Below are 19,422 nucleotides of genomic sequence, written 5' to 3'. Positions count from 1 at the left end.
GATGAATCAGATGTTAAGATTAAGAAGAAATGAATATAATAAACAATAAAGAAGATTGTGGTCTCTGCAAAATTAAATAGTAGTTAAATCTAATTAGGCCCTATTGAAGAAATGATCTGTAAAGTTCAAGAAATGTCTCCTCCCTCCTCCATACAGATCACATCCTTCAAAACTGAGGAATATGTAACTTTAAACAATTATATTTTTTACAAGTTTATCTTTCACCTTCTTCTGCCAACCATTACCATAGCAGAGTACAGTTTTGAAGGTAGTGAAGTTACTTCTTGTATGGTTTCACAGGATCACAGGGAAGTTTTCTAAGTGGTTTGAGGGTACTTGAAGCATGAGACAGGTTATGTATTTATAACTTTATTATTTTTTTCAGATCTTCCCAAGAATCAGATGTTTCACTTAAAAAGAAGCCTTTAAAAAAACACATCCTACGAATGTCTTTCTGAAAACATTAAAATGTGTAATTCATAACTATTTAGTTATTACTGAAGCTACTTTGGCTTTGCAAACAATTTAGGGATATAAACAAAATGAGCAGCTAATGGCTAAAATAGACAAAACAAAGTTAAGCCTAGAGGAGACCTGAGGTATGATAACATAGAGGGCACAACTCAGCTTGGTCTTTGAGAATAAACTCTACCACTCCAGTAGATTAAAAGGAATAATCGACCTTAAGAAATATAAATCCATGTATGTGATCCCACTAACAGTCTTTAAATCTATCAGTCTGGTAAAAGAACTGATCACACATTGACATCCAGAGTCAGAAAACTTCCATTTAATTACAGAGATAAACTTTATTATTAAAATTTATATGATAAATAAGAGCTGTAAATAAACTCTAGTAACAACATTTCACAGTATATTGGAAGTTAACTCAAAAGGTGGCATAAAAATCAAGTTGTGCAGAGTTCCACTGATGAATCCTTATAAAGCATGGTAACTTGGTTTGTTATTTGTAGGGCAAATGGCTCCTCTTCATAAACTACTGATTAATAGTATTTGTTGTTTTATTACATGACAATGAAGACATATAACATATAAACCATTTCATTAAAATGATAAAAGCAACAATAAAGACAATATTATTAGCATTAAAACAATCTATATTTAAATTTTCTATTAAAATAATTTGCTTTAAGACTAAAATTTAACAACTTTATAAAAGAAACATGGGATAATTTATCTTTAATTATACATTGCCACAATTCGGATTCTCTTTGTATCCAATCTTATAGAACTCAAAATGATAAATAAGAGATCTGAAGAAAAACTTTCCAACGAGAATGGAACCTCAGTAAAGAGGCAGCTGCTTGGTAGTAGCTGAAGCACTATATTTCTCTAACAGTTTTCCTCTGCAAACTAAGTCCAGTGTTAGAAGAGAGAAAGAGGGTAAAAGAAAAAACCTCAAGCAAAAATTTAGAAAATGTATACCCATGTTTATGGAGCTATTTATTGGAATTTAGCATCCTCATAATGGCAACCAAAGTAGATGGTCATTTGTAATGCATTATTTGAAAGAATTGCTATAAGACTCACTCTCTTTACAGTGTCTTCCCCTCTACCACATCTATCTGTGCCTGCAATCACTCCATTTCAATTTCACCATTTTGTGTTAATGCCTATTTCTAAGGTATGAAGTTAAGATATTTCTTGGCAAATTAATATGAAGTTAACATTATAATTAGCACCTTATTGTGAATAAGTTGATCACAAGGAGAAGGGCATAGAGCAAAATTCAAATGTTAGGGCAAGGAAGATGAAGATTCAGGAAAGTGATTCTGATTCAGTATTCAGATGCTGAATACAAACCCAGATAGACAGGTCTGGGTAGATAAATAACATAAAATCATTAGACACTTGACTTATTCTTAAATGATGAAGGACTATCTAACAAATCAGCTGAACTCTCAGCCACACTATGATGGTCAATAATATCCTAGGAATATTTCCTCTCCTTTAAAGAGATGGTATGAGCATAGTGAAATCAATGTTAGACAAAGTTCAAACAGTGATCTCCCAAAGTGACTTTAAAAAGTGTAACACATGCTACAAAATATAGTAAGCATAGATGTTTTAAGTGTAAGTTCTATTTCAAGAACCCACAGTTGTATCATAGTTTCACAAATGATTACTTGTAATCTCATTACAATACAAAATTCCAGTCAAACAGAAATCACTTTAAAACAAATAGACCACATACATTTATAGTTTCTCTTTTGAAAACAAAATTTAACACTTATTTAATACATCAAAACATATGTACATTACAGGGAATAACTAGGAAATATATAAATATACTGTTGCTAGCAGCACAAACTCATTTTTCTAATCCATTATCATTTTCATAAACTGTACAAGCATAAGCAATACTTTTTTGTTACTTACTCAGACAAAACTTTAGAAGTTTCCCACTAGTATTAAAAGCTAAAATTCATGTCTATTAAATGAGTTTTCCCCAAAATATATAGTAACATTAACTATGTGCCTAAAACTACACAGTATGCATGTATGTTTGTATGTATGTATGTATATACGTATGTATGTATATTTCTTGCTTGATTTCTATATTTTCTCAATGTAAAGAAGAGTGTTTTCTCCCCATTCTCTTATTAAAAGGTTTTTAAAAGTAATCTTATTTACTATGTATATCATGCTTCAGAATATTCCAGTACTTACAGCCACATACCCAAGATTTTCCTGCTCAATAGTACCAAACAGGTAGTAGACATAGTTTTTATAAGGAGTGTGTAAGGCTGCTGGAATGATCCACAATTTTCTCAAAAGGTGAAGGAATTTCTTTTAACAGTTTCTGAGAGGTAATCTTTGTAGGCTTAATAATCATATAACTTAACTGAAAAAATGTAGATTTAGAAGTCCACATGACCAATGTCTTCATGTCTTAATCTGACTTGTGTAGATGTCTTAATAGGCACCTCTTACCTTGGGTAATATTTGAAGGACAACAGTGATTTTAATACTTATACTTCACTTTGGTTCTTATTTTCACTCTGCCCAAGTTTAGTGACTAATTGGCACACTGTTTATTCCATAGGCTCAGTAAATGAAGTAATAAACCTGTCAGATTTCTTCAATGTAATTCTAAATTATGAAAAACTATTCCTCTGCCAAGCAGGTTCATACATTTCTGAAGGTATTCTTTGGAACTAGTTTCAGGGAGCCAGAATTGTGGTTGTCACCTCTTTCCTTTCCCTAAAGCATAAAGGCCATCTGAGTCATGTTGAGTTAACTGTAGAAAACTACCTAGCCTTGGATTATTCAATGTAGCATTTTATACAGTTGTAGAGGATTACTGTGTGTCATGAATGTTTGTTGTTCTTAGTTTAAGTGTACCAACACCTGATTTGAGAACTTCATTCAACAAGTAATGTTACAAGTGATGTTTCATATTGAAACTAACTGAAGAAATCAAGCACTATAATTTCAAATCCTTTAATGGAATCACACCTGGGAGATAAAAATCACCCTATTTTTTAATAACATTTTGTGTACATAAAGTTTTGCCCATCCCACTTTAAACACAACCAAATATGTTGTTGGAATGCAAACTGTGATCACTACTGCAAACAGACAATTGCACACCTTTTGAACATAGATTTAGCATCTGAGGTAAGAAAACTCAGTGCTTAAAATGTGTTTGAGATAGCAATCTCTTTGTGACTTAGGTTCACAGATAAAGCTGATGACTCTAGCTGAGAGCATATGTGCGCAGAGTGTTATCAAAATTTTACCACTTAAGTCTTAAAGACTTGGTCCAACATTACTGCATCAACATGTCACCAGCATTGATATTGAAATATAATACTCTAAACAAGTATTGTCCTAAATATGTGCATTCATCATGTAAGTAATGTAGAACACACTGTACGGTTATGAATACTTTCTGTAAATACTGTCTTGCTGTGGTACTGCAAATGTGTTCTGGTACTGTCAGTCCAGGCCACTTTCAGTTCTTGGTTTTATTTAGCATAGTTCAGCTGCCATGGTAGAAGTAGCATGGTTACTCACAATTTTGTATGGTTTTGTATGAAGTTGGATGCTATCAGGCAAATCTTGTCTTGAAAGACGTCTTCTGAACTCATTAGTGGTGAAATAATATATTACTGGGTCGAGGCAAGAGTTCAGACTTGCCAGACACAGGGCCACAGAATGAAATATTAGAATCACTCTTCTGGCTAAGCAGCTCTTAATTTCATTGGACTTAACCAGGAAATCTAAAGGAAAGCTGAAGTGATAAGGCGCAAAGCAAATTAGAAACACTCCTGCACAGGTCAGAATCATCTTCAGGGCTTTCTTTTTCTCTCCAAGATGTTGAGAAATGGGGTATTTATTTTGTAATGATAAAGCTGTCTTCCAGGTACAGTATAGAACAATCATAAGAGGAGTAACAAACCCAACTACCTCTCCAATAGTTATCATGGCAACAGATTGGGCCAGATTGACATCCCTGATAGGAAGATCCACAAAGCATTTGGTTCTGTTACCTGAAGTATCATCATTGGTTCTCAAGAGAGGAAAGAGTAGGCAGGCAAGGCAGATGATCAGCCAGCCAACAATGCTGATATACAAGTCATATTTTTGCTTGCAGTCATTGAAACGAAAGGGATACATGAGAAACCAAAATCTTCGCACACTGATGCAGACCAAGAAGTAGATGCTGGCATACATGTTAACATATTTCAGGTAGAAACAAAACATGCAGAGACCAGGACCAAATGGCCAGTCATGGTTCAAGTAGTAAAAGATCCTCAGTGGCAGAGAGAGAATCTGTAATAAGTCAGCAATGGCTAAGTTTATCATAAATACCACAGCCCTTTTGGTTTCCTTCATATAGCCATAAAATACCCACAAGGCTAATATGTTCCCTATGAGACCTGGCACAAGAATTACAGTGTATGTCACTGCATAAATGAAGTACCGGAAATCTGTATTGTCTCCATCTGTCCTGTTACATGTAAAATTATCAGTCATGATTATTTCTAGAGAAATTGTCTTTGCTTACTGGTCATTCAAACTCTAAATCCACAAGTAACTGCTGCACTGTCCACAAGTCAGTGGTTCATAGAGACAGAGTGTAAAACAACCCTTTGCCACAATTGTTAGTCTCTACATATGATTTGAGAACTTAAAGAAAGCCTGGCTGTATTTATGCCTCAGATTTGTATACACAACTACAGAAATCCATGTTGCAAACATACATGAAAAACTATTAAAATTTTCTCCTCTTGTTTATTTTGTGGTAAGGCCTTCCGGGATATCATGGAAATTGGATATTTCTTACTTGATTCATAACTGTGTCATACATCAGTTTCTCAAGTTCCCACATGATAGTCATCACTTTACAGGTATCTGGAAGGACATTTCATGTTCTTTTTGGGGGAAGAAGTCTGGTTCACACAGAAGAAAGGTTTGCTTCAGTGCAGGCTGGCTCTGCCACTATTCGAAGATGATTTACTTTGATTGTTCTTTTTTTCTGAGACTTTTTCAGATATGCATTGAAAAGGAGATAGAGAGAATAAAAGACAAACCTGCAAGTAAAAGAAAATAAGCTCATTATGTCTGGCATTAATCAGAAAAACTAGTGTTAATGGCCATGTCATATCTGGAAAATAATGTTTCGCAAAAATCCTCCCCATCGTCTAGCTCTTACATTCTTTACCCTCCTTATCCATGATATTCCCTGAGCCTCACTGTGGGAGTGATATAGATATCTTGCTTAGGACTAAGAAGTCACAGTCACTTAGTCTTATCATTTTGGTCAGTTATAAGTCTCCACATTAATAGCTTCCTACTGCAAAAAGAAGCTTTTCTAACCAAGGTTGACAGCATCATAGATCTGTGGGTAAAAACAAGTTTTTAGAAGGCGTTTTAACACGATCATGTTTTTAGCAAAATAACACAGTAGATTTCCCTCTAGGGCTGATGGCCTGTCTTAGCCATAGGCTAGAAACCAAAAGGTAAGGTTTACTGTTTCACTCATGAATATTCTTCTGTGAAAAGACCTTAAACCCAATCACAATGTAGTTGTTTTTCTCTTCAACCTTTGTGCCACTATTGTACCAGAGTGCATGTCTTGTCCCCCACCCCCAGGTTAATATTACAGAATGGAGAAGACTATTAATGTCTTTTTCATCCAGAGGCCTAATAGTATCATCTGACACAATAAAAGCTGGCTAGTCAGGAGGAAGTTTCCAAGTCAGTTTAAAATTCTTATATGTATTACAACAAAAGTATGTGGTGTCTTCAGCAATAGGATCTGACCATCTAATTACAGTAGGCAACCACAAACAATGACAATAGCCTGGCTTGTGTTTTTTCTTTGACAGGATGTTTCTCTGGAGACTCCCTTACCAATAACACATATGGAGGGTATCCTATATCTGGATTGAAATTTTTTTTACAGTCATGAATTTACATGGAGCTGGATTTACATGCTCAAGATTAAGCGTATCAAAATTCCAGTATGAACAAGGCCTTGTCTTTAAATGAAGACTTATTGGCAGTTGATGACTGCTAAGGGGAGAGAAAAAGGTATGGCCACTGGTAGGTTGCCCTTCCTCCAGTGGAAGCTCCAAACACATACACATATGGGCATATTGCAATGAACTCAGTGGATTATTTAAAAATAAACAAACAAACCAAAACAGAATGTGACAAAGTTGTGAGGGAGCCATATGGAGGAGGCCTGGAGAAGGTGGGATGGAGTTGTGTATGTGTATGATCAAAATCCAGTGTGTGTGTGTGTGTGTGTGTGTGTGTGTGTGTGTGTGTATTAAAGCATATGTATAAAAATGCATTAGTTTTAACAGAATTTTGATGTGAGTGAGGATTAATATGCTACAGGTTCTATAACAGCAGTTCCCAAGCCATGGATAAAAAGCTCTTTGGAGGTCATACAACCCTTTAACTGAGTTTGTCTGAGACCACCAGAAATTTATATTATGATCCATAACAGTAGTAAAATTATATTTATGAAGCAGCAACAAAAATAATTTTGTGGTTGGAGGGTCACCAAAACATGAGGAACTGTATTAAAGGGTTGTAGCATTAAGAAAGTTGAAAACCACTGTTTTATAAAGTGAAGAAAAGTAAAACTAGAAGGGACTTGAAAAATAATCCAGCACTTTGTTGCAAAAAAATATCTAAGCCAACAAGTATGGGAGCCTGTTAGAAATTCAGAAGAATCTCAGCCCCTCCCTCAGGACCTGTATTTTAACAATTAAACTCAGTTAAGTCTTTGGAAACTCTGATTTCCACCAGTATTTCCCAAACATAAGGGATCTTCAGATCCATGTGAAGACTTTTTCTTTAAAACAACAACAGTAAAAAATTAATACAGCTTTCCAGGTGTTTCCTCTAGAGATTTTGATTCAACATGTTTTAGGTAAGGCCAGAAAATTCTATTTTCACAAAGCTTCCCATACAGTCAGCATTGCTTTTGTCATTGAAGCATCATTTAGAGGCCAGTGATTTGATCCAAATCCTTCCCAGATGTTGTGAAAATAAGTGGGCAACCAGCCTCTCTTTAAATATTTCCATTTACATGGGCCATTTAGTCACCTCTTAATTATCCAAGACAAGAGAGCAGAGCATCAGAACAGAGAATCAAATCCCCCAAAGGCTGACTCAGCTGGGCCAATGACCCTTCTTTTGAGGTAAACAAATTTTAGCTTAGGGACTTGGATCATTGCCTCAAGGCTGCTGAAATCTAGAAGGATTTAACCAACTTTAAAGATACGTGGGAAGAATAAAAATGAAAAGAGAATTATGAAACATCCTGCTTTGGATTATCAACTCCATGTGGTTTGAAGTGTGCATGATTCAGCCCTTGAAGGAATTATTGTTGTTATTTTGCCTGGTAAGTAAACCTCCTGGTAAGTAAAATATCATGTTTTGCCTAAAAATGTGGGTCTCACTTTATATGAAAGACATTCATTTTGAAGATGTTGACTATTTGGTATTTCTCAAATGAAGAAGATATAGAAACTTGGCATTATAACCTTTACATATTAATGTTAAAAAATAGCATGGATATTGGAAGAGGTATTAACAAAACTGACCAACTCTGAAAACAAATAGTATCTTCAAAATATATTCACATGTGGTGATTGTAATTAAGTGACAGAGAAATTTAGATGGCAGAATAGAGGTGTAAGAAAAGGTGCAAACATCACAAATCACCAGAGTAATAAAAATTTAAACTACCGGTGAAATATCGCTCAAACTCTTACAAAGAGCTTTTTACAATTCAAAAGAAAGCAAGTGGTAATGAAGGTGTAAAGAAAAGGGAGTTTTTTTCCTACCATATTGAAGGAATATAAATTGATGTCACTCTACAAAAAAGAGGATTGTATTTTCTAAAAATACATATATTAAAAATAGAACTGCACATCATTCAATATCCCTCCTATGTGTTATATATCTAAAATAAATGAAATCAATATTTTAACAAAACTGCTTTACCCCATATTTATTTTACTGTCATTCCTTTTAGACCACATACAGAATCAAACATATAGCCATCAACAATGAATATTTAAACAATCATCTGTGCATGCACACAACTGAATATTACTCAGCCCTTGAAAATAAGGAAGTTTTGCCATTTGCAACAAAACTGCTTGATCAGGAGGAAAAGTATGTTAAGTAAAATATGAAGTCAGACACAGTTACCATAGAGCATGAGCTTGTGTACATTAAAAATGACAACAATCATTGTACCAAATGTGGAGAGTAAGTATGAGAGTTTACTCTGCTAATATAAGTGATAAATGTAGTATCCAATAAGTGTTCAATAAACATTACTTAGGTTAGGTGACTATTTTCTGCAAGGGCATTCTTATTACTTCCATGCATTCTTGTTACCACCACATTATAAATTTTGCATTTTCTACCCTAGTTTATGTCTTTATAAATTTTTCTTCTCCATTTTTATTCTGTTCCATTGTACATAAGGGTTTCATTATTTTTTTCTAGGTTACCTCTTTAAATTAAGATGTATATCTACAAATCAGAAGCTGTATAGAATGGTAGTAAAGGGTTACCTTAATAACAGTGCCATGTACCTTTCTAAAGTTAATCTGCCTTTTTTTTCTAGCTGGACAAATACTCCATTTTAGCAAAATTCATACTCTTCAAATCACCTTCCTAATTTTCACAGGTGGAAACAATAGTGATGTTGTCTTAACCTACAGCATCTCTTTGCCCACTAACCCTTCCTTCCTTCTTTCCTTCCTTCCTTCTTTCTTTTCTTCCTTCCTTCCTTCCTTCCTTCCTTCCTTCCTTCCTTCCTTCCTTCTTTCTTTCCTTCCTTCCTTCCTTTCTTTCCTTTTTTGTTCCTTCCTTTCTTCTTCTTTTGCTTTTTTGCTTTCTATTTTTCCAACTTTCTTGAGTTTCCTGTTCTTCCTGAAATATTCCAATAACCCAACTTCCTCTTCCTTTTGCTATTTATGTGTGCATTGTTTATGCTCTTGTCCTTCTGCACATTATACACTACCTCAATTAACTCAGAAACTCCTTGAAGTCATGGGTTGGGTCTTGTATTCCTTTCAGTCCTTTAGATTCTCAGAACCTCGCTTGGTATATTCATCAAATATTTACTGGGCCAATATTTACTCAGCTACAGTTTTTGAGGAATCATACTTTGTACTAGGAACATAGATAGTGAAAAAAAGTGTGTGGCCTTTCTCTTCTTGAATATTAAAATATGGTGGAAAGGAATAAATGTCACTATACAGTGTGTAAGGATATGACCATAGATAATTAAAGCATGTAAGAGAGGAGCCATGTATTAGAGGAGAATCTACAATTTACTAACTTACTAAACCAGCATACTCCTGCACAAAATCTATAAACATTTGCCATCAAAACCACAATTAAGTATAGTCTTCACCCCTTATTAAGGAAAAATCTTTGCAACAGACAGAGATCTACAGAAAACCATATCCCATCAAAATGCAGAGTGTCGAGCCCAGGCCTTGTAGATCCATTTACAAAACACTTCCATACATAAAGCTCAGGGAACACTATAAAAGAGGGTGATGAAATATATGAGCCAAAAGATCAGGGAAACTGTGAGATTGTGTCTGTTAGTAATGCCAGAAGCTATACCTTTAAATTCGCATCAACATGAACACCCATGCATGAGCTGAACAAGGACAACATCAATGCACATGGAAAACTGGATTGAGAAAAGCCTGTGAAGCTTCAACCCTACATAGAGAACTACAGGCAACTGAGAAAAGTTGGAGGTGGAACAGGTGGTCTTCCCCAGGGAAAAGGTCAATCCTGAAATCATACTGAATCCATAGTGTAGCAGATACCTGAACATACCCTGACTTTATTTTTTAATATTTATTTATTTATTTACATCTCAAACACTGCCCATTCCTGGTCTTCACTCACAGCAACCCTCTCCCATCTCCATTGCCCTTACCCTCTGAGAGGGTGCCCCACCCTGGTATTCTCAGACTCTGGTGCACCAAGTCTCTGCCAGAGTAGGTGCATCCTCTCCCACTGAGGCCAGCCCAGTCAACCCTGTTGGGGCACAAATGCCACAGTTAGGCTACAGCTTTAGGGATATCATCTGCTCTAGTTGTTGGGGGTCCACATGGAGACTGAGCTGCACTGCTGTTAATTATGTGCCAGGGGCCTCGTTCCAGCCATATGTGTTCTTCAGTTGGAGGATCAGTCTCTGAGAGCTCCCAGAGGTCCAGGGTAGTTGACACTGTTGGTCTTCCTGTGGGGTTCCTATTCCCTTCAGAGACTTCAATCCTTCCCCCAACTCTTCCATTAGGGTCCCTGACCTCTGTACAATGTTTGCCTGTGAGTATCTACATCTGTTTCAGTCAGCTCCTGGACAGAGCCTCTCAGAGGACAATTATGCTATGAGAGATTTATTTGAAATACTATGTCAAACTTTTCAAAAATGGGGGGTTGGGAGAGGAAAAGATAAAAAACCCCAAAATCACTGTGTTAAGTTTCCAGTATATGTTGGTCAAAAATATTTCCTAAAGCTATTGATGGGAATTAGTATATATTTATGTTTATATAACATGAAGATTTGCTGAATTTTGCTGATGTTCCATGAGAATGCTTGTTTCAGCTATACTGTGTCTTTGTTTACTTATCTAGGTGAATCTTGCTTCAAATGAATATCAAGGAAAGGGAGCAAGGCCCACCCCAAACAGGGAGTAACTGGGACCCACAAGGACCCAGGAAGTCACTCCCGGCCCGGAGCACTGGTTCCCTCTGGTCTGACCAGAACACTGAACAGATCTTGGGTGGCAGCTCTGCCCCAATCTCTAAGAACCCAGAGGAAACGGGGCTCCCAGAGTTCTAACCTGGGTAGCATCCTGTCTGTACTTGAGCACTGAGCAGATTTTGGGACCCAGTGCTTACCCCAGTAGTTACACCCACCCCACAAAGTTCTGATACAACCAAGATAATAGGAAAGACAGGCTCCAGTCAGGGACAAGGCAGGTAACACTAAGGAGATACAGATGGCAAGAGGCAAGCGCACGAACATAAGCATCAATAACCCAGGGTACTTGGCATCATTAGAACCTAGTTCTCCCACACTAGAAAGTCCTGAATTCCCCATATCACCAGGAAAGCAAGATTCAGATTTAAAATCACTTCTAATGATGATGATAGAGGACTTTAAGAAGGACATAAATAACACTCTCAAACAATTTGAGGAGAACACAGGTAAACAGGTAGAAGCCCTTAAAGAGGAAACACAAAAATCTCTTAAAGAATTATAAGAGAACACAACCAAACAGGTGAAGGAATTGAACAAAACCATCCAGGACATAAAAATGGAAGTAGAAACAATAAAGAAATCACAAAGGGAGACTACCCTGGAGATAGAAAACCTAGGAAAGAAGTCAGGAGTCATAGACACAAGCATCACCAACAGAATACAAGAGATAGAAGAGAGAATCTCAGGTGCAGAAGATACCATAGAAAATATCAACACAACTGTCAAAGAAAATGCAAAATGCAAGAAGGTCTTAACACAAAATACCCAGGAAATCCAGGATACAATGAGAAGGCCAAACCTAAGGATAATAGGTATAGATGAAAGTGAAGATTCCCAAATTAAAGGGCCAATAAATGTCTTCAACAAAATTATAGAAGAAAACTTCCCTAATCTAAAGAAAGAGATGCCCATAAACATACAAGAAGCCTATAGAACGCCAAATAGATTAGACCAGAAAAGAAATACCTCCCGTCACATAATAATCAAAACACCAAGTGCACAAAACAAAGAAAGAATATTAAATGCAGTAAGGGAGAACGGCTAAGCAACATATAAAGGCAGAGCTATCAGAATTACACCAGACTTCTCACCAGATACTATTAAAGCTAGAAGATGCTGGACAGATGTCATACAGACCTTAAGAGAACACAAATGCCAGCCCAGGCTACTATACCCAGCAAAACTCTCAATTAACATGGGTGGCTAAATCAAGATATTCCATGACAAAACCAAATTTACACAATATCTTTCCACAAACCCAGCATTACAAAGGATACTAGTGGGAAAGCTCCAGTACAAGCAAGAAAATTATACCCTAGAAAGAGCAAGAAAGTAACCTTCTTCCAACAAATCCAAAAGAAGACAGCCACACAAAGATAACTTCACCTCTAATACCAAAAATAACAGGAAGCAACAATCACTATTCCTTAATATCTCTTAACATCAATGGATTCAGTTCCCCAATTAAAAGACATAGGCTAATGGACTGGATACATGAACGGGACCCAGCATTTGGCTGCATACAGGAAACCCATCTCAGTGCAAAGACAGACTCTAACTTAGAGTAAATGGCTGGAAAACAATTTTTTCAAGCAAATGGTCCTAAGAAACAAATTGGAGTAGCCATTCTAAAATCTCCAGCCTGAGAACACACGGGGGACTCATGCCTCCACCTGTATAGGTAGTTGAGGGTGGCCTTGCCAGGTATCAGTGAAAGTGGACAGCCTTGGTACCTGAAAGTTTGGATTCCCTAGTGTTGGGAATTGCAAGAGCAGTGAGGCAGGAATGAGAGGATGGTGGGAGCACACCCTTATAGTAATTGGAGTTTGGAAATCGGGTAAGGGGTTAGGCATCGGTGGAAGTGGAGGGCCTAAGTGCCCAAAAGTTTGGATTCCCTGATGTTGGGAAATTTGAGAGCAGGAAGACAAAAATGGGAGGATGGTGGGAGCACACCCTCATAGAAACTCCCAGAATTATATGAATTAGACATGACAGAGGCAGGCTGCCAGAAGACTAGATTTCAGAATTCAAGCAAACAATTATTTTGGTACTAAAATTTGTTTTGAGAATTGTATATTGCAGAATACATAGCCTTGGTGTATCTACTCATCAGGCAAGCTGAGCAGACCTGCTTGAACCTCTGATGCCCTGGAATTCCAGCTGGATGCAGTGAAAACACAGTGTCAGAGGCTTATCAATTTACTCTTCCCCCTGCCCCTCTTCTAATATCTCAACACCCATAATCAGCTTGAAGAAGGTAATGAAGAGTTGGCGCCCCTATTCCCTGGGCTTGGGGACTGAGATGGTTAATATTGGGCTGTCTTTCTAGGGAAAGTAGTTGTTTTGGTGGGACAGGGAGGAGTATCTAGAATTTATTGCATAGCCATAACCTACTGGTAGAAATATGTATAATTGTTATTAAGATGAAATTATAATTTCTTAAATGGTACCAAATTTACTTTGATTTCAAATTTAAGGTTTTTATTGGTATGGGCTTCTTATTAATATAAAAGTGAGATGAATATTGTTACTATCATAGGCATTGAGCCTGTATAACACATTTAAAAATACAAGGCTTAGACCCAGTCCTTTTTTAACTTTTTTAACTTATTTGAAATGGTTAGCCTGTGAGTTAAGGGCCTATAGCAAATTCATAGCTTTGAGTTTATTGTTATGGTGTTTTCTATATTTTCTTTAGAAATAGCTGAGTGGAGTTAACAGACAACAGTCCAGATTGCCTTACAGAAATAGTTGGTTTTCAAAACATCAGAAATCCACAGAATTGACGTGACAAACATTTCTGTATTAATGTTCATTTTGATTAGATACCTGTCTGCTCCTGACAGCTTCCTGTCTTGGATTCTAAGAAGAAATTGAGCATCTTTGGAGTTATTCCAATTGTGGTGAGTCAGCCACTAGGCAAGAATTGCATCTTTTCATCTACAGACAAATCACTGTCCATAAAAGGACACACTTGCAGAATAGTCAACTGATTATATCTGCCAAGACAGAGTAATCAGCCCTTAATAATTCTGCATTACTAGGTCTGTCAGATGATCCTGGGCCAGAAGGCTAAAGATCAGATGCTCCAAAGTTCTGTAGTATAGGGACTGTCCAGGTGTTCAGCGGTCTCTATAAATTGGCTATGTTTTAGAAGCTATGCTTTGTGCTTCCCATAATCTCAGTTAACTCAGTCATTCTGGATTTCTGATGGGGTTGAAAACTTATAGTCTCATAGCCAATTCTTGCTATTTACTTTGAGAGAAAAGATTTGAGAGGATGGTTTTCAGCTGACATTCATTCTAAAGCCAAGAAAAAAAAAAAAAAAAAGCCAGGTTCAGAACTAAGTCTTTTATTTAGGAGAGATGACAGAGGTTCTGGTTAGTCAACAAAATGATGGACTGCGTATTAGGTCTATCCTACACTTTACTGACATAAATTGGTATAGTTATGCTCTAACTGTGTTTTGAGAGAAAAGTTTTATTTTAACAGGAAGGGTGATATGTAGGAGGAGCTAAGGTGGGAGGAGTAAGGAGAGGAGAAGTAAGGAGAGGAGAAGGAGAAGGAGAGGAGGAGCTAGGTGATGAGAGAGAAAGAGAGAGGGGGCCAGACATGGAGGCAGATGTTTACATGTCTCCGCCAGTCAAAGATAGTTGATATATCTAGATTGCCTATTAGGTATTAGGTTACACTTCTGATTGATATTGAGCATTACCAAATTTATAAAGCCATTGGTTAACATTAAAAAAATGTATAAAAGCAAAAAGGAGAAGGGGGTATGGGATAGGAGTTTTCTAGGGAGGGGAAATGGGGAAAGGGGATGGCATCTGAAATGTAAATAAAATATCCAATAAAAAAAGAAAAAGAAAAAAAAGAATATTAAGGAAAGCTTTGTGTATCATTTTGGTGAGACTCAAGATGTTATTTTCTGAGAATATATTAGGTCATACTGTAACACTTCTCCCTGTGAAAATTTGTGACTACATTTTAAGAATGCAAATTATAAAATACAAGCTAATCAAATCATTTATTTGTAATCTTTGAGACGTACTATCAATAGAGATGCTATTTGGGGGTATGGAGTTTTGCAAAACAACAACTAAAAACAAATAAATTAACCAAACAACAATAAACAAACCAACAAAACACCTAATTCCAAGTTATAGGCAACTGCTTGCTCAAAAGCCAATTTTATTTTAGAGTTCTGGTTAGATGCATACTAATAGGCTACAATAAAATAGACTTCCTGCAAATACCTGCAAACTATGTGAAACTGAACAGCTGTGTGCAGCTGTATAGGAGATACTTTTAATATTATGATATATGAGCGATCATAAACCCTAGGGTGAAGAGAGCAAAACAATTTGTTATAGATTTTGATCAGTAGGAGCCAAAAATATGTCTTGATTTCTGAAAAAAATTTTGAAGTCAAATATCTCACAAATTCCCTGCAAGAGCTGTCTGGTAACTGCTGCATGGTGGTAAGCAAATACTTTGGGGAAAGTATTTTGTGGTTATTTCTCCTAGGGAATTCACTAAATTTTGTCAGGCCTACTAGATGTTCCACTCAGACTTTTTTCTTATAAAGAAATGTTTTCGGGCAGGGTGCCTTTTCTAGAAGCTTCAACAACTTCTATGAGACTCCTACAGTTGAACTCAATGAAAAAGGAAGGATGTATACAGGCAAACAGTTATTGTGAACGTTACCATCCTTCATTTAGATGAGTGTAAATGAGTTCAAATGTCTCTGCTAAGATTTGAGGGCCATTTCCTCTCCAGCCGACAATGTATCCTGTTCCTTGACTATAGACATTATCTCAATTACTTGGAGACAGTATGAAAAGAGTCACTCAGCCTCACATCACTAGTGAATAAAGCCAAGTCACAATGCCATTGCCTTAGACATACTAGTTTGCAATTACTTTATATTTTGGAGAGTAGTACATACATATCAATTGTATGGAGGATGGACAATCCCAAAGACTTTTCAAGCCTGTAGTGAGCACAATACTTAACAATACTTACAATACTTATGCCAATGCCAGAATTCTTGTCTCCTCTATCCATAAAAATGATAAAGCCAGTTGTTCTCTAAGAGTTTCTCATTGTTTTGCTAATCTATCTTTATTATTTCTGATTTTTTTTCTAGTCAAGGCTCTAAAACTCTGATCCCTAGGATAACTAGAGTGTGCGCTTGAAGTATATATTCCTGATGAATTGAACAATAATTGCCACAAAGTCAAAAGAATTTTAGCAAGTTCAATGTACACACAAATTTGAGAATGTACTTTGAGTGTAAAAAAGCAATAACTTAAAGCCCAGAGTCAAGTTGTTTAGAAAACTGTCCCTTTCTCTTTCTCCCAGATTCTTGACTATCACTTGGTTTAAATTGCTCTATCTCTGGTCCATATACATGTATTGATATTTCGTCTATCCTTCAAGGCCCAGCTATATGTATCTGAATCTCAGATTCAAATACATTTATTGAGCATCTAAAGCAAATGATAGTCTAATGGTAAGAACCACTTTTATGTTACTCACATACTGTAATCTTTTGTACAAAATTAGATAAACTTCCATTAATTCACCATTGTTTAACTGAAGAGTTCATTCCTAATGGAACTCAAGAAGTTTTATATAGATGCAAGATTAAAACACTAGTTCAAGTATTAACTGGGTTTTAAGTGGAACTCTGAAATACCAAAGAAACTATTTAAAACTAGTCAGTCCAAATACAGTTATCCAGTGCCTTATGGATTTGCCACTCTGTATTTGTGTATTCCAACTCTTTTCTTTTAGAGGACAAGCCACTATTCTACAAAGTTCCTTTTTACACATTAAAGTTTGCATATTTTTACTTGGTAGCAGCAATGAGGCGATCACAAGTTACATTGCAGTGGGGAAAACTGTATGCATTTCCTGTTCTTGGTGCTGACACGGCTGTGGGGATTTTCCTCAGCTTTTCTGAATGTTCACCTTGTGCCTCAGACCAGACATGAGCATTTGGACAAGAAGAGGGGATTTTTTTTTACAGGAAAGTTATGAGCTTCCAAGCTTACATAAAATAAACTAACGTCCAAGATAATCACATCCTTCTGGCCCTTTTCACTTTTTTGCCATCCTTCTCAAAATTTTCTCTTTGAGTGTGTGCCCTATCCACTGCTCCGCAGGATTAATAGCCTGTGAAAGTAAAGGAGTAAACCAACCTTATGGGGTCTGGTAGAAAGAGCAAGGGTGGAGTGGAAAAGAAAACCAGTCCCCAGGGCCTCACCAGAGGATTGGCCATGATTTGTGTGTAGGTGGCTACCTACATGGTGTGATTTTTAAGGGACTAAAAGCCTTCCTTCAGTAAAAGAAAAATAAAAATATTTCCTATTTGTTGACTAGGGCTCAATCTTCCTTCTCTGTAAGGATAAGATGTCTGCTCTCTGGAAAACATTTAGGCTGGAAATGTCAGACTCCCACCTTTAGGAACTGGAGTGAAGAATTCAAACCTGACAACTTTCTCAAAGGAATGTCAATACCTCCACATACTCACAACTTCTGGAGTCTATGTAATAGGTCCCGAAGCTTTTGCAGCCTTTTCTTCTCAGCTCATTTACTACATCAGCATAGCCTAGTCTTTTGCTTAGTGAGTTTTCTCTTCTATTGATATTTGTGGTTTATTTATATCTGGGTTCCTTTCATATTATCCAAATCCTATAGCATTTTGTTTTTAACAGCAAAGAATAATAGAGAAGTCTCTAAGCCAGTGGTCTTAACCTGTAAGTTGCAATCCCTTTGGGGATCAAATGATACTTTCACGGGGGTTGAATATCAGATACTCACATTTTTATTCATAACAGTAGCAAAATTATATTTAGGATTTTGTGGTTGGGGGTCACCACAACATGATGAACAGTATTAAGGGTTACAGCATTAAGAAGACTGAGAACTACTACTCTAAACAGACATCAAGATCTTCAGCTATTTCAGAATGTTCATGGAAAATGACTTAAGGTTTAAGCTTTAAAATATTAAATGTCACTGACAACAACAAAATATTTACTGTTCAGTAATAACACTTAAAATTTCCATGGGAAAATGATATCCCAAGATCATGACAATTAATCTAAAATATGAAGATCTCATCATTTTGTATTTTCAATAACAGATAATAATTTTATATAACACAGAATGCTGTCATTTTAAATGAGCTTCAGTTTCCCCAAGTGACATGGCTTTGCCTTCTGCTGGACTGGAAGTAATTTTCTGGATCTTTTTGGTAAGCCTTCTCTAATATTCCAAGAGGAAAGGATTCTAGTTAGTTACTTTGTAATCTTCTATCAAGTTTTCCATGATTTCAGATTCTAGTTGAACACACTTCAGAAAACAAGCCTTCAGTGAATGGCCCCCATAGGCTCATATGCTTGAATACTTGGTCTCTAGCCTCCTGTTTCCTGTTTTAAGATATGAGCTCTCAGCTGTTTCTACTGCCATGCCTTTATTCTGCCATCACATGCTCTATCTCTCTGAAATTATAAGCCCTATTAAATGATTTCTTTTATAAGTTGCCTAGGTCATGGTTGTTTATTACAATAGAAAAGTAACTAACATAAAACACTTGGGCTCCTTTGGAGGTGACAAAAATGCCAGAAAACAGCATTGTGATCCTACACTCCTCTGGCAGCATTATCCCCCTAAGTAGTAGTAAAAGCAAATCAAATTTGTTGTTTGTTTGTTTGTTTATCAGTTCTTTGTTCTCAGAGTCAGTTTTCTGTCACTAGAGTGACATTACAGGTAAATGTGGGAAGATAGATATGGCTTATCTGTCTATGGTTCTAGCACTCAGAAATAGACACACAAAAATTGTGAATATGAGAACAATCTCAGGTACATTAGACACTGTCTCAAAAAGCAATGAAGATAAGTAGATTTCTTGATTGGTCTTGCACCAGTAATAGTTCTTGTGGAGTACCCTCCTCTTGGCTTAGGTGGAAGCATGGAGTAGTAAATCATTCTGGTGTACTCCCTGACAACTCTTCTTTATTTATAATCTGGTAAAATGAGCCAAACAAAAATTATGACCCACTGCTCTGAATTCATCTCCAAAGAAAGATACAAAAGTAAGATGAAGAAAACTTAAG

At 36.4% G+C, this 19,422-nt stretch overlaps 1 protein-coding gene across 3 annotated transcripts in view; it reads right to left on the bottom strand.

Moving 5' to 3' along the window:
- Positions 1–1,661: 1,661 nt before the first annotated feature.
- Gpr174 (G protein-coupled receptor 174) overlaps positions 1,662–19,422 on the bottom strand; it is a 41,660-nt gene continuing 23,899 nt past the window's right edge. For all 3 annotated transcript variants that reach the window (XM_076918291.1, XM_076918293.1, XM_076918292.1), the window contains exon 4: positions 1,662–5,561. In XM_076918291.1, coding sequence (XP_076774406.1) covers positions 3,997–5,004 — 1,008 coding nt within the window. In that variant the 5' untranslated portion in view covers positions 5,005–5,561 and the 3' untranslated portion in view covers positions 1,662–3,996. The remainder of the gene's footprint in view (positions 5,562–19,422) is intronic.

The sequence above is a fragment of the Arvicanthis niloticus genome, chromosome X (assembly GCF_011762505.2).
Source record: "Arvicanthis niloticus isolate mArvNil1 chromosome X, mArvNil1.pat.X, whole genome shotgun sequence".
Lineage (NCBI taxonomy): Eukaryota > Metazoa > Chordata > Mammalia > Rodentia > Muridae > Arvicanthis > Arvicanthis niloticus.
Note: the sequence above shows the minus strand (reverse complement) of the source record. Positions and strands in the feature narration are given on the sequence as shown.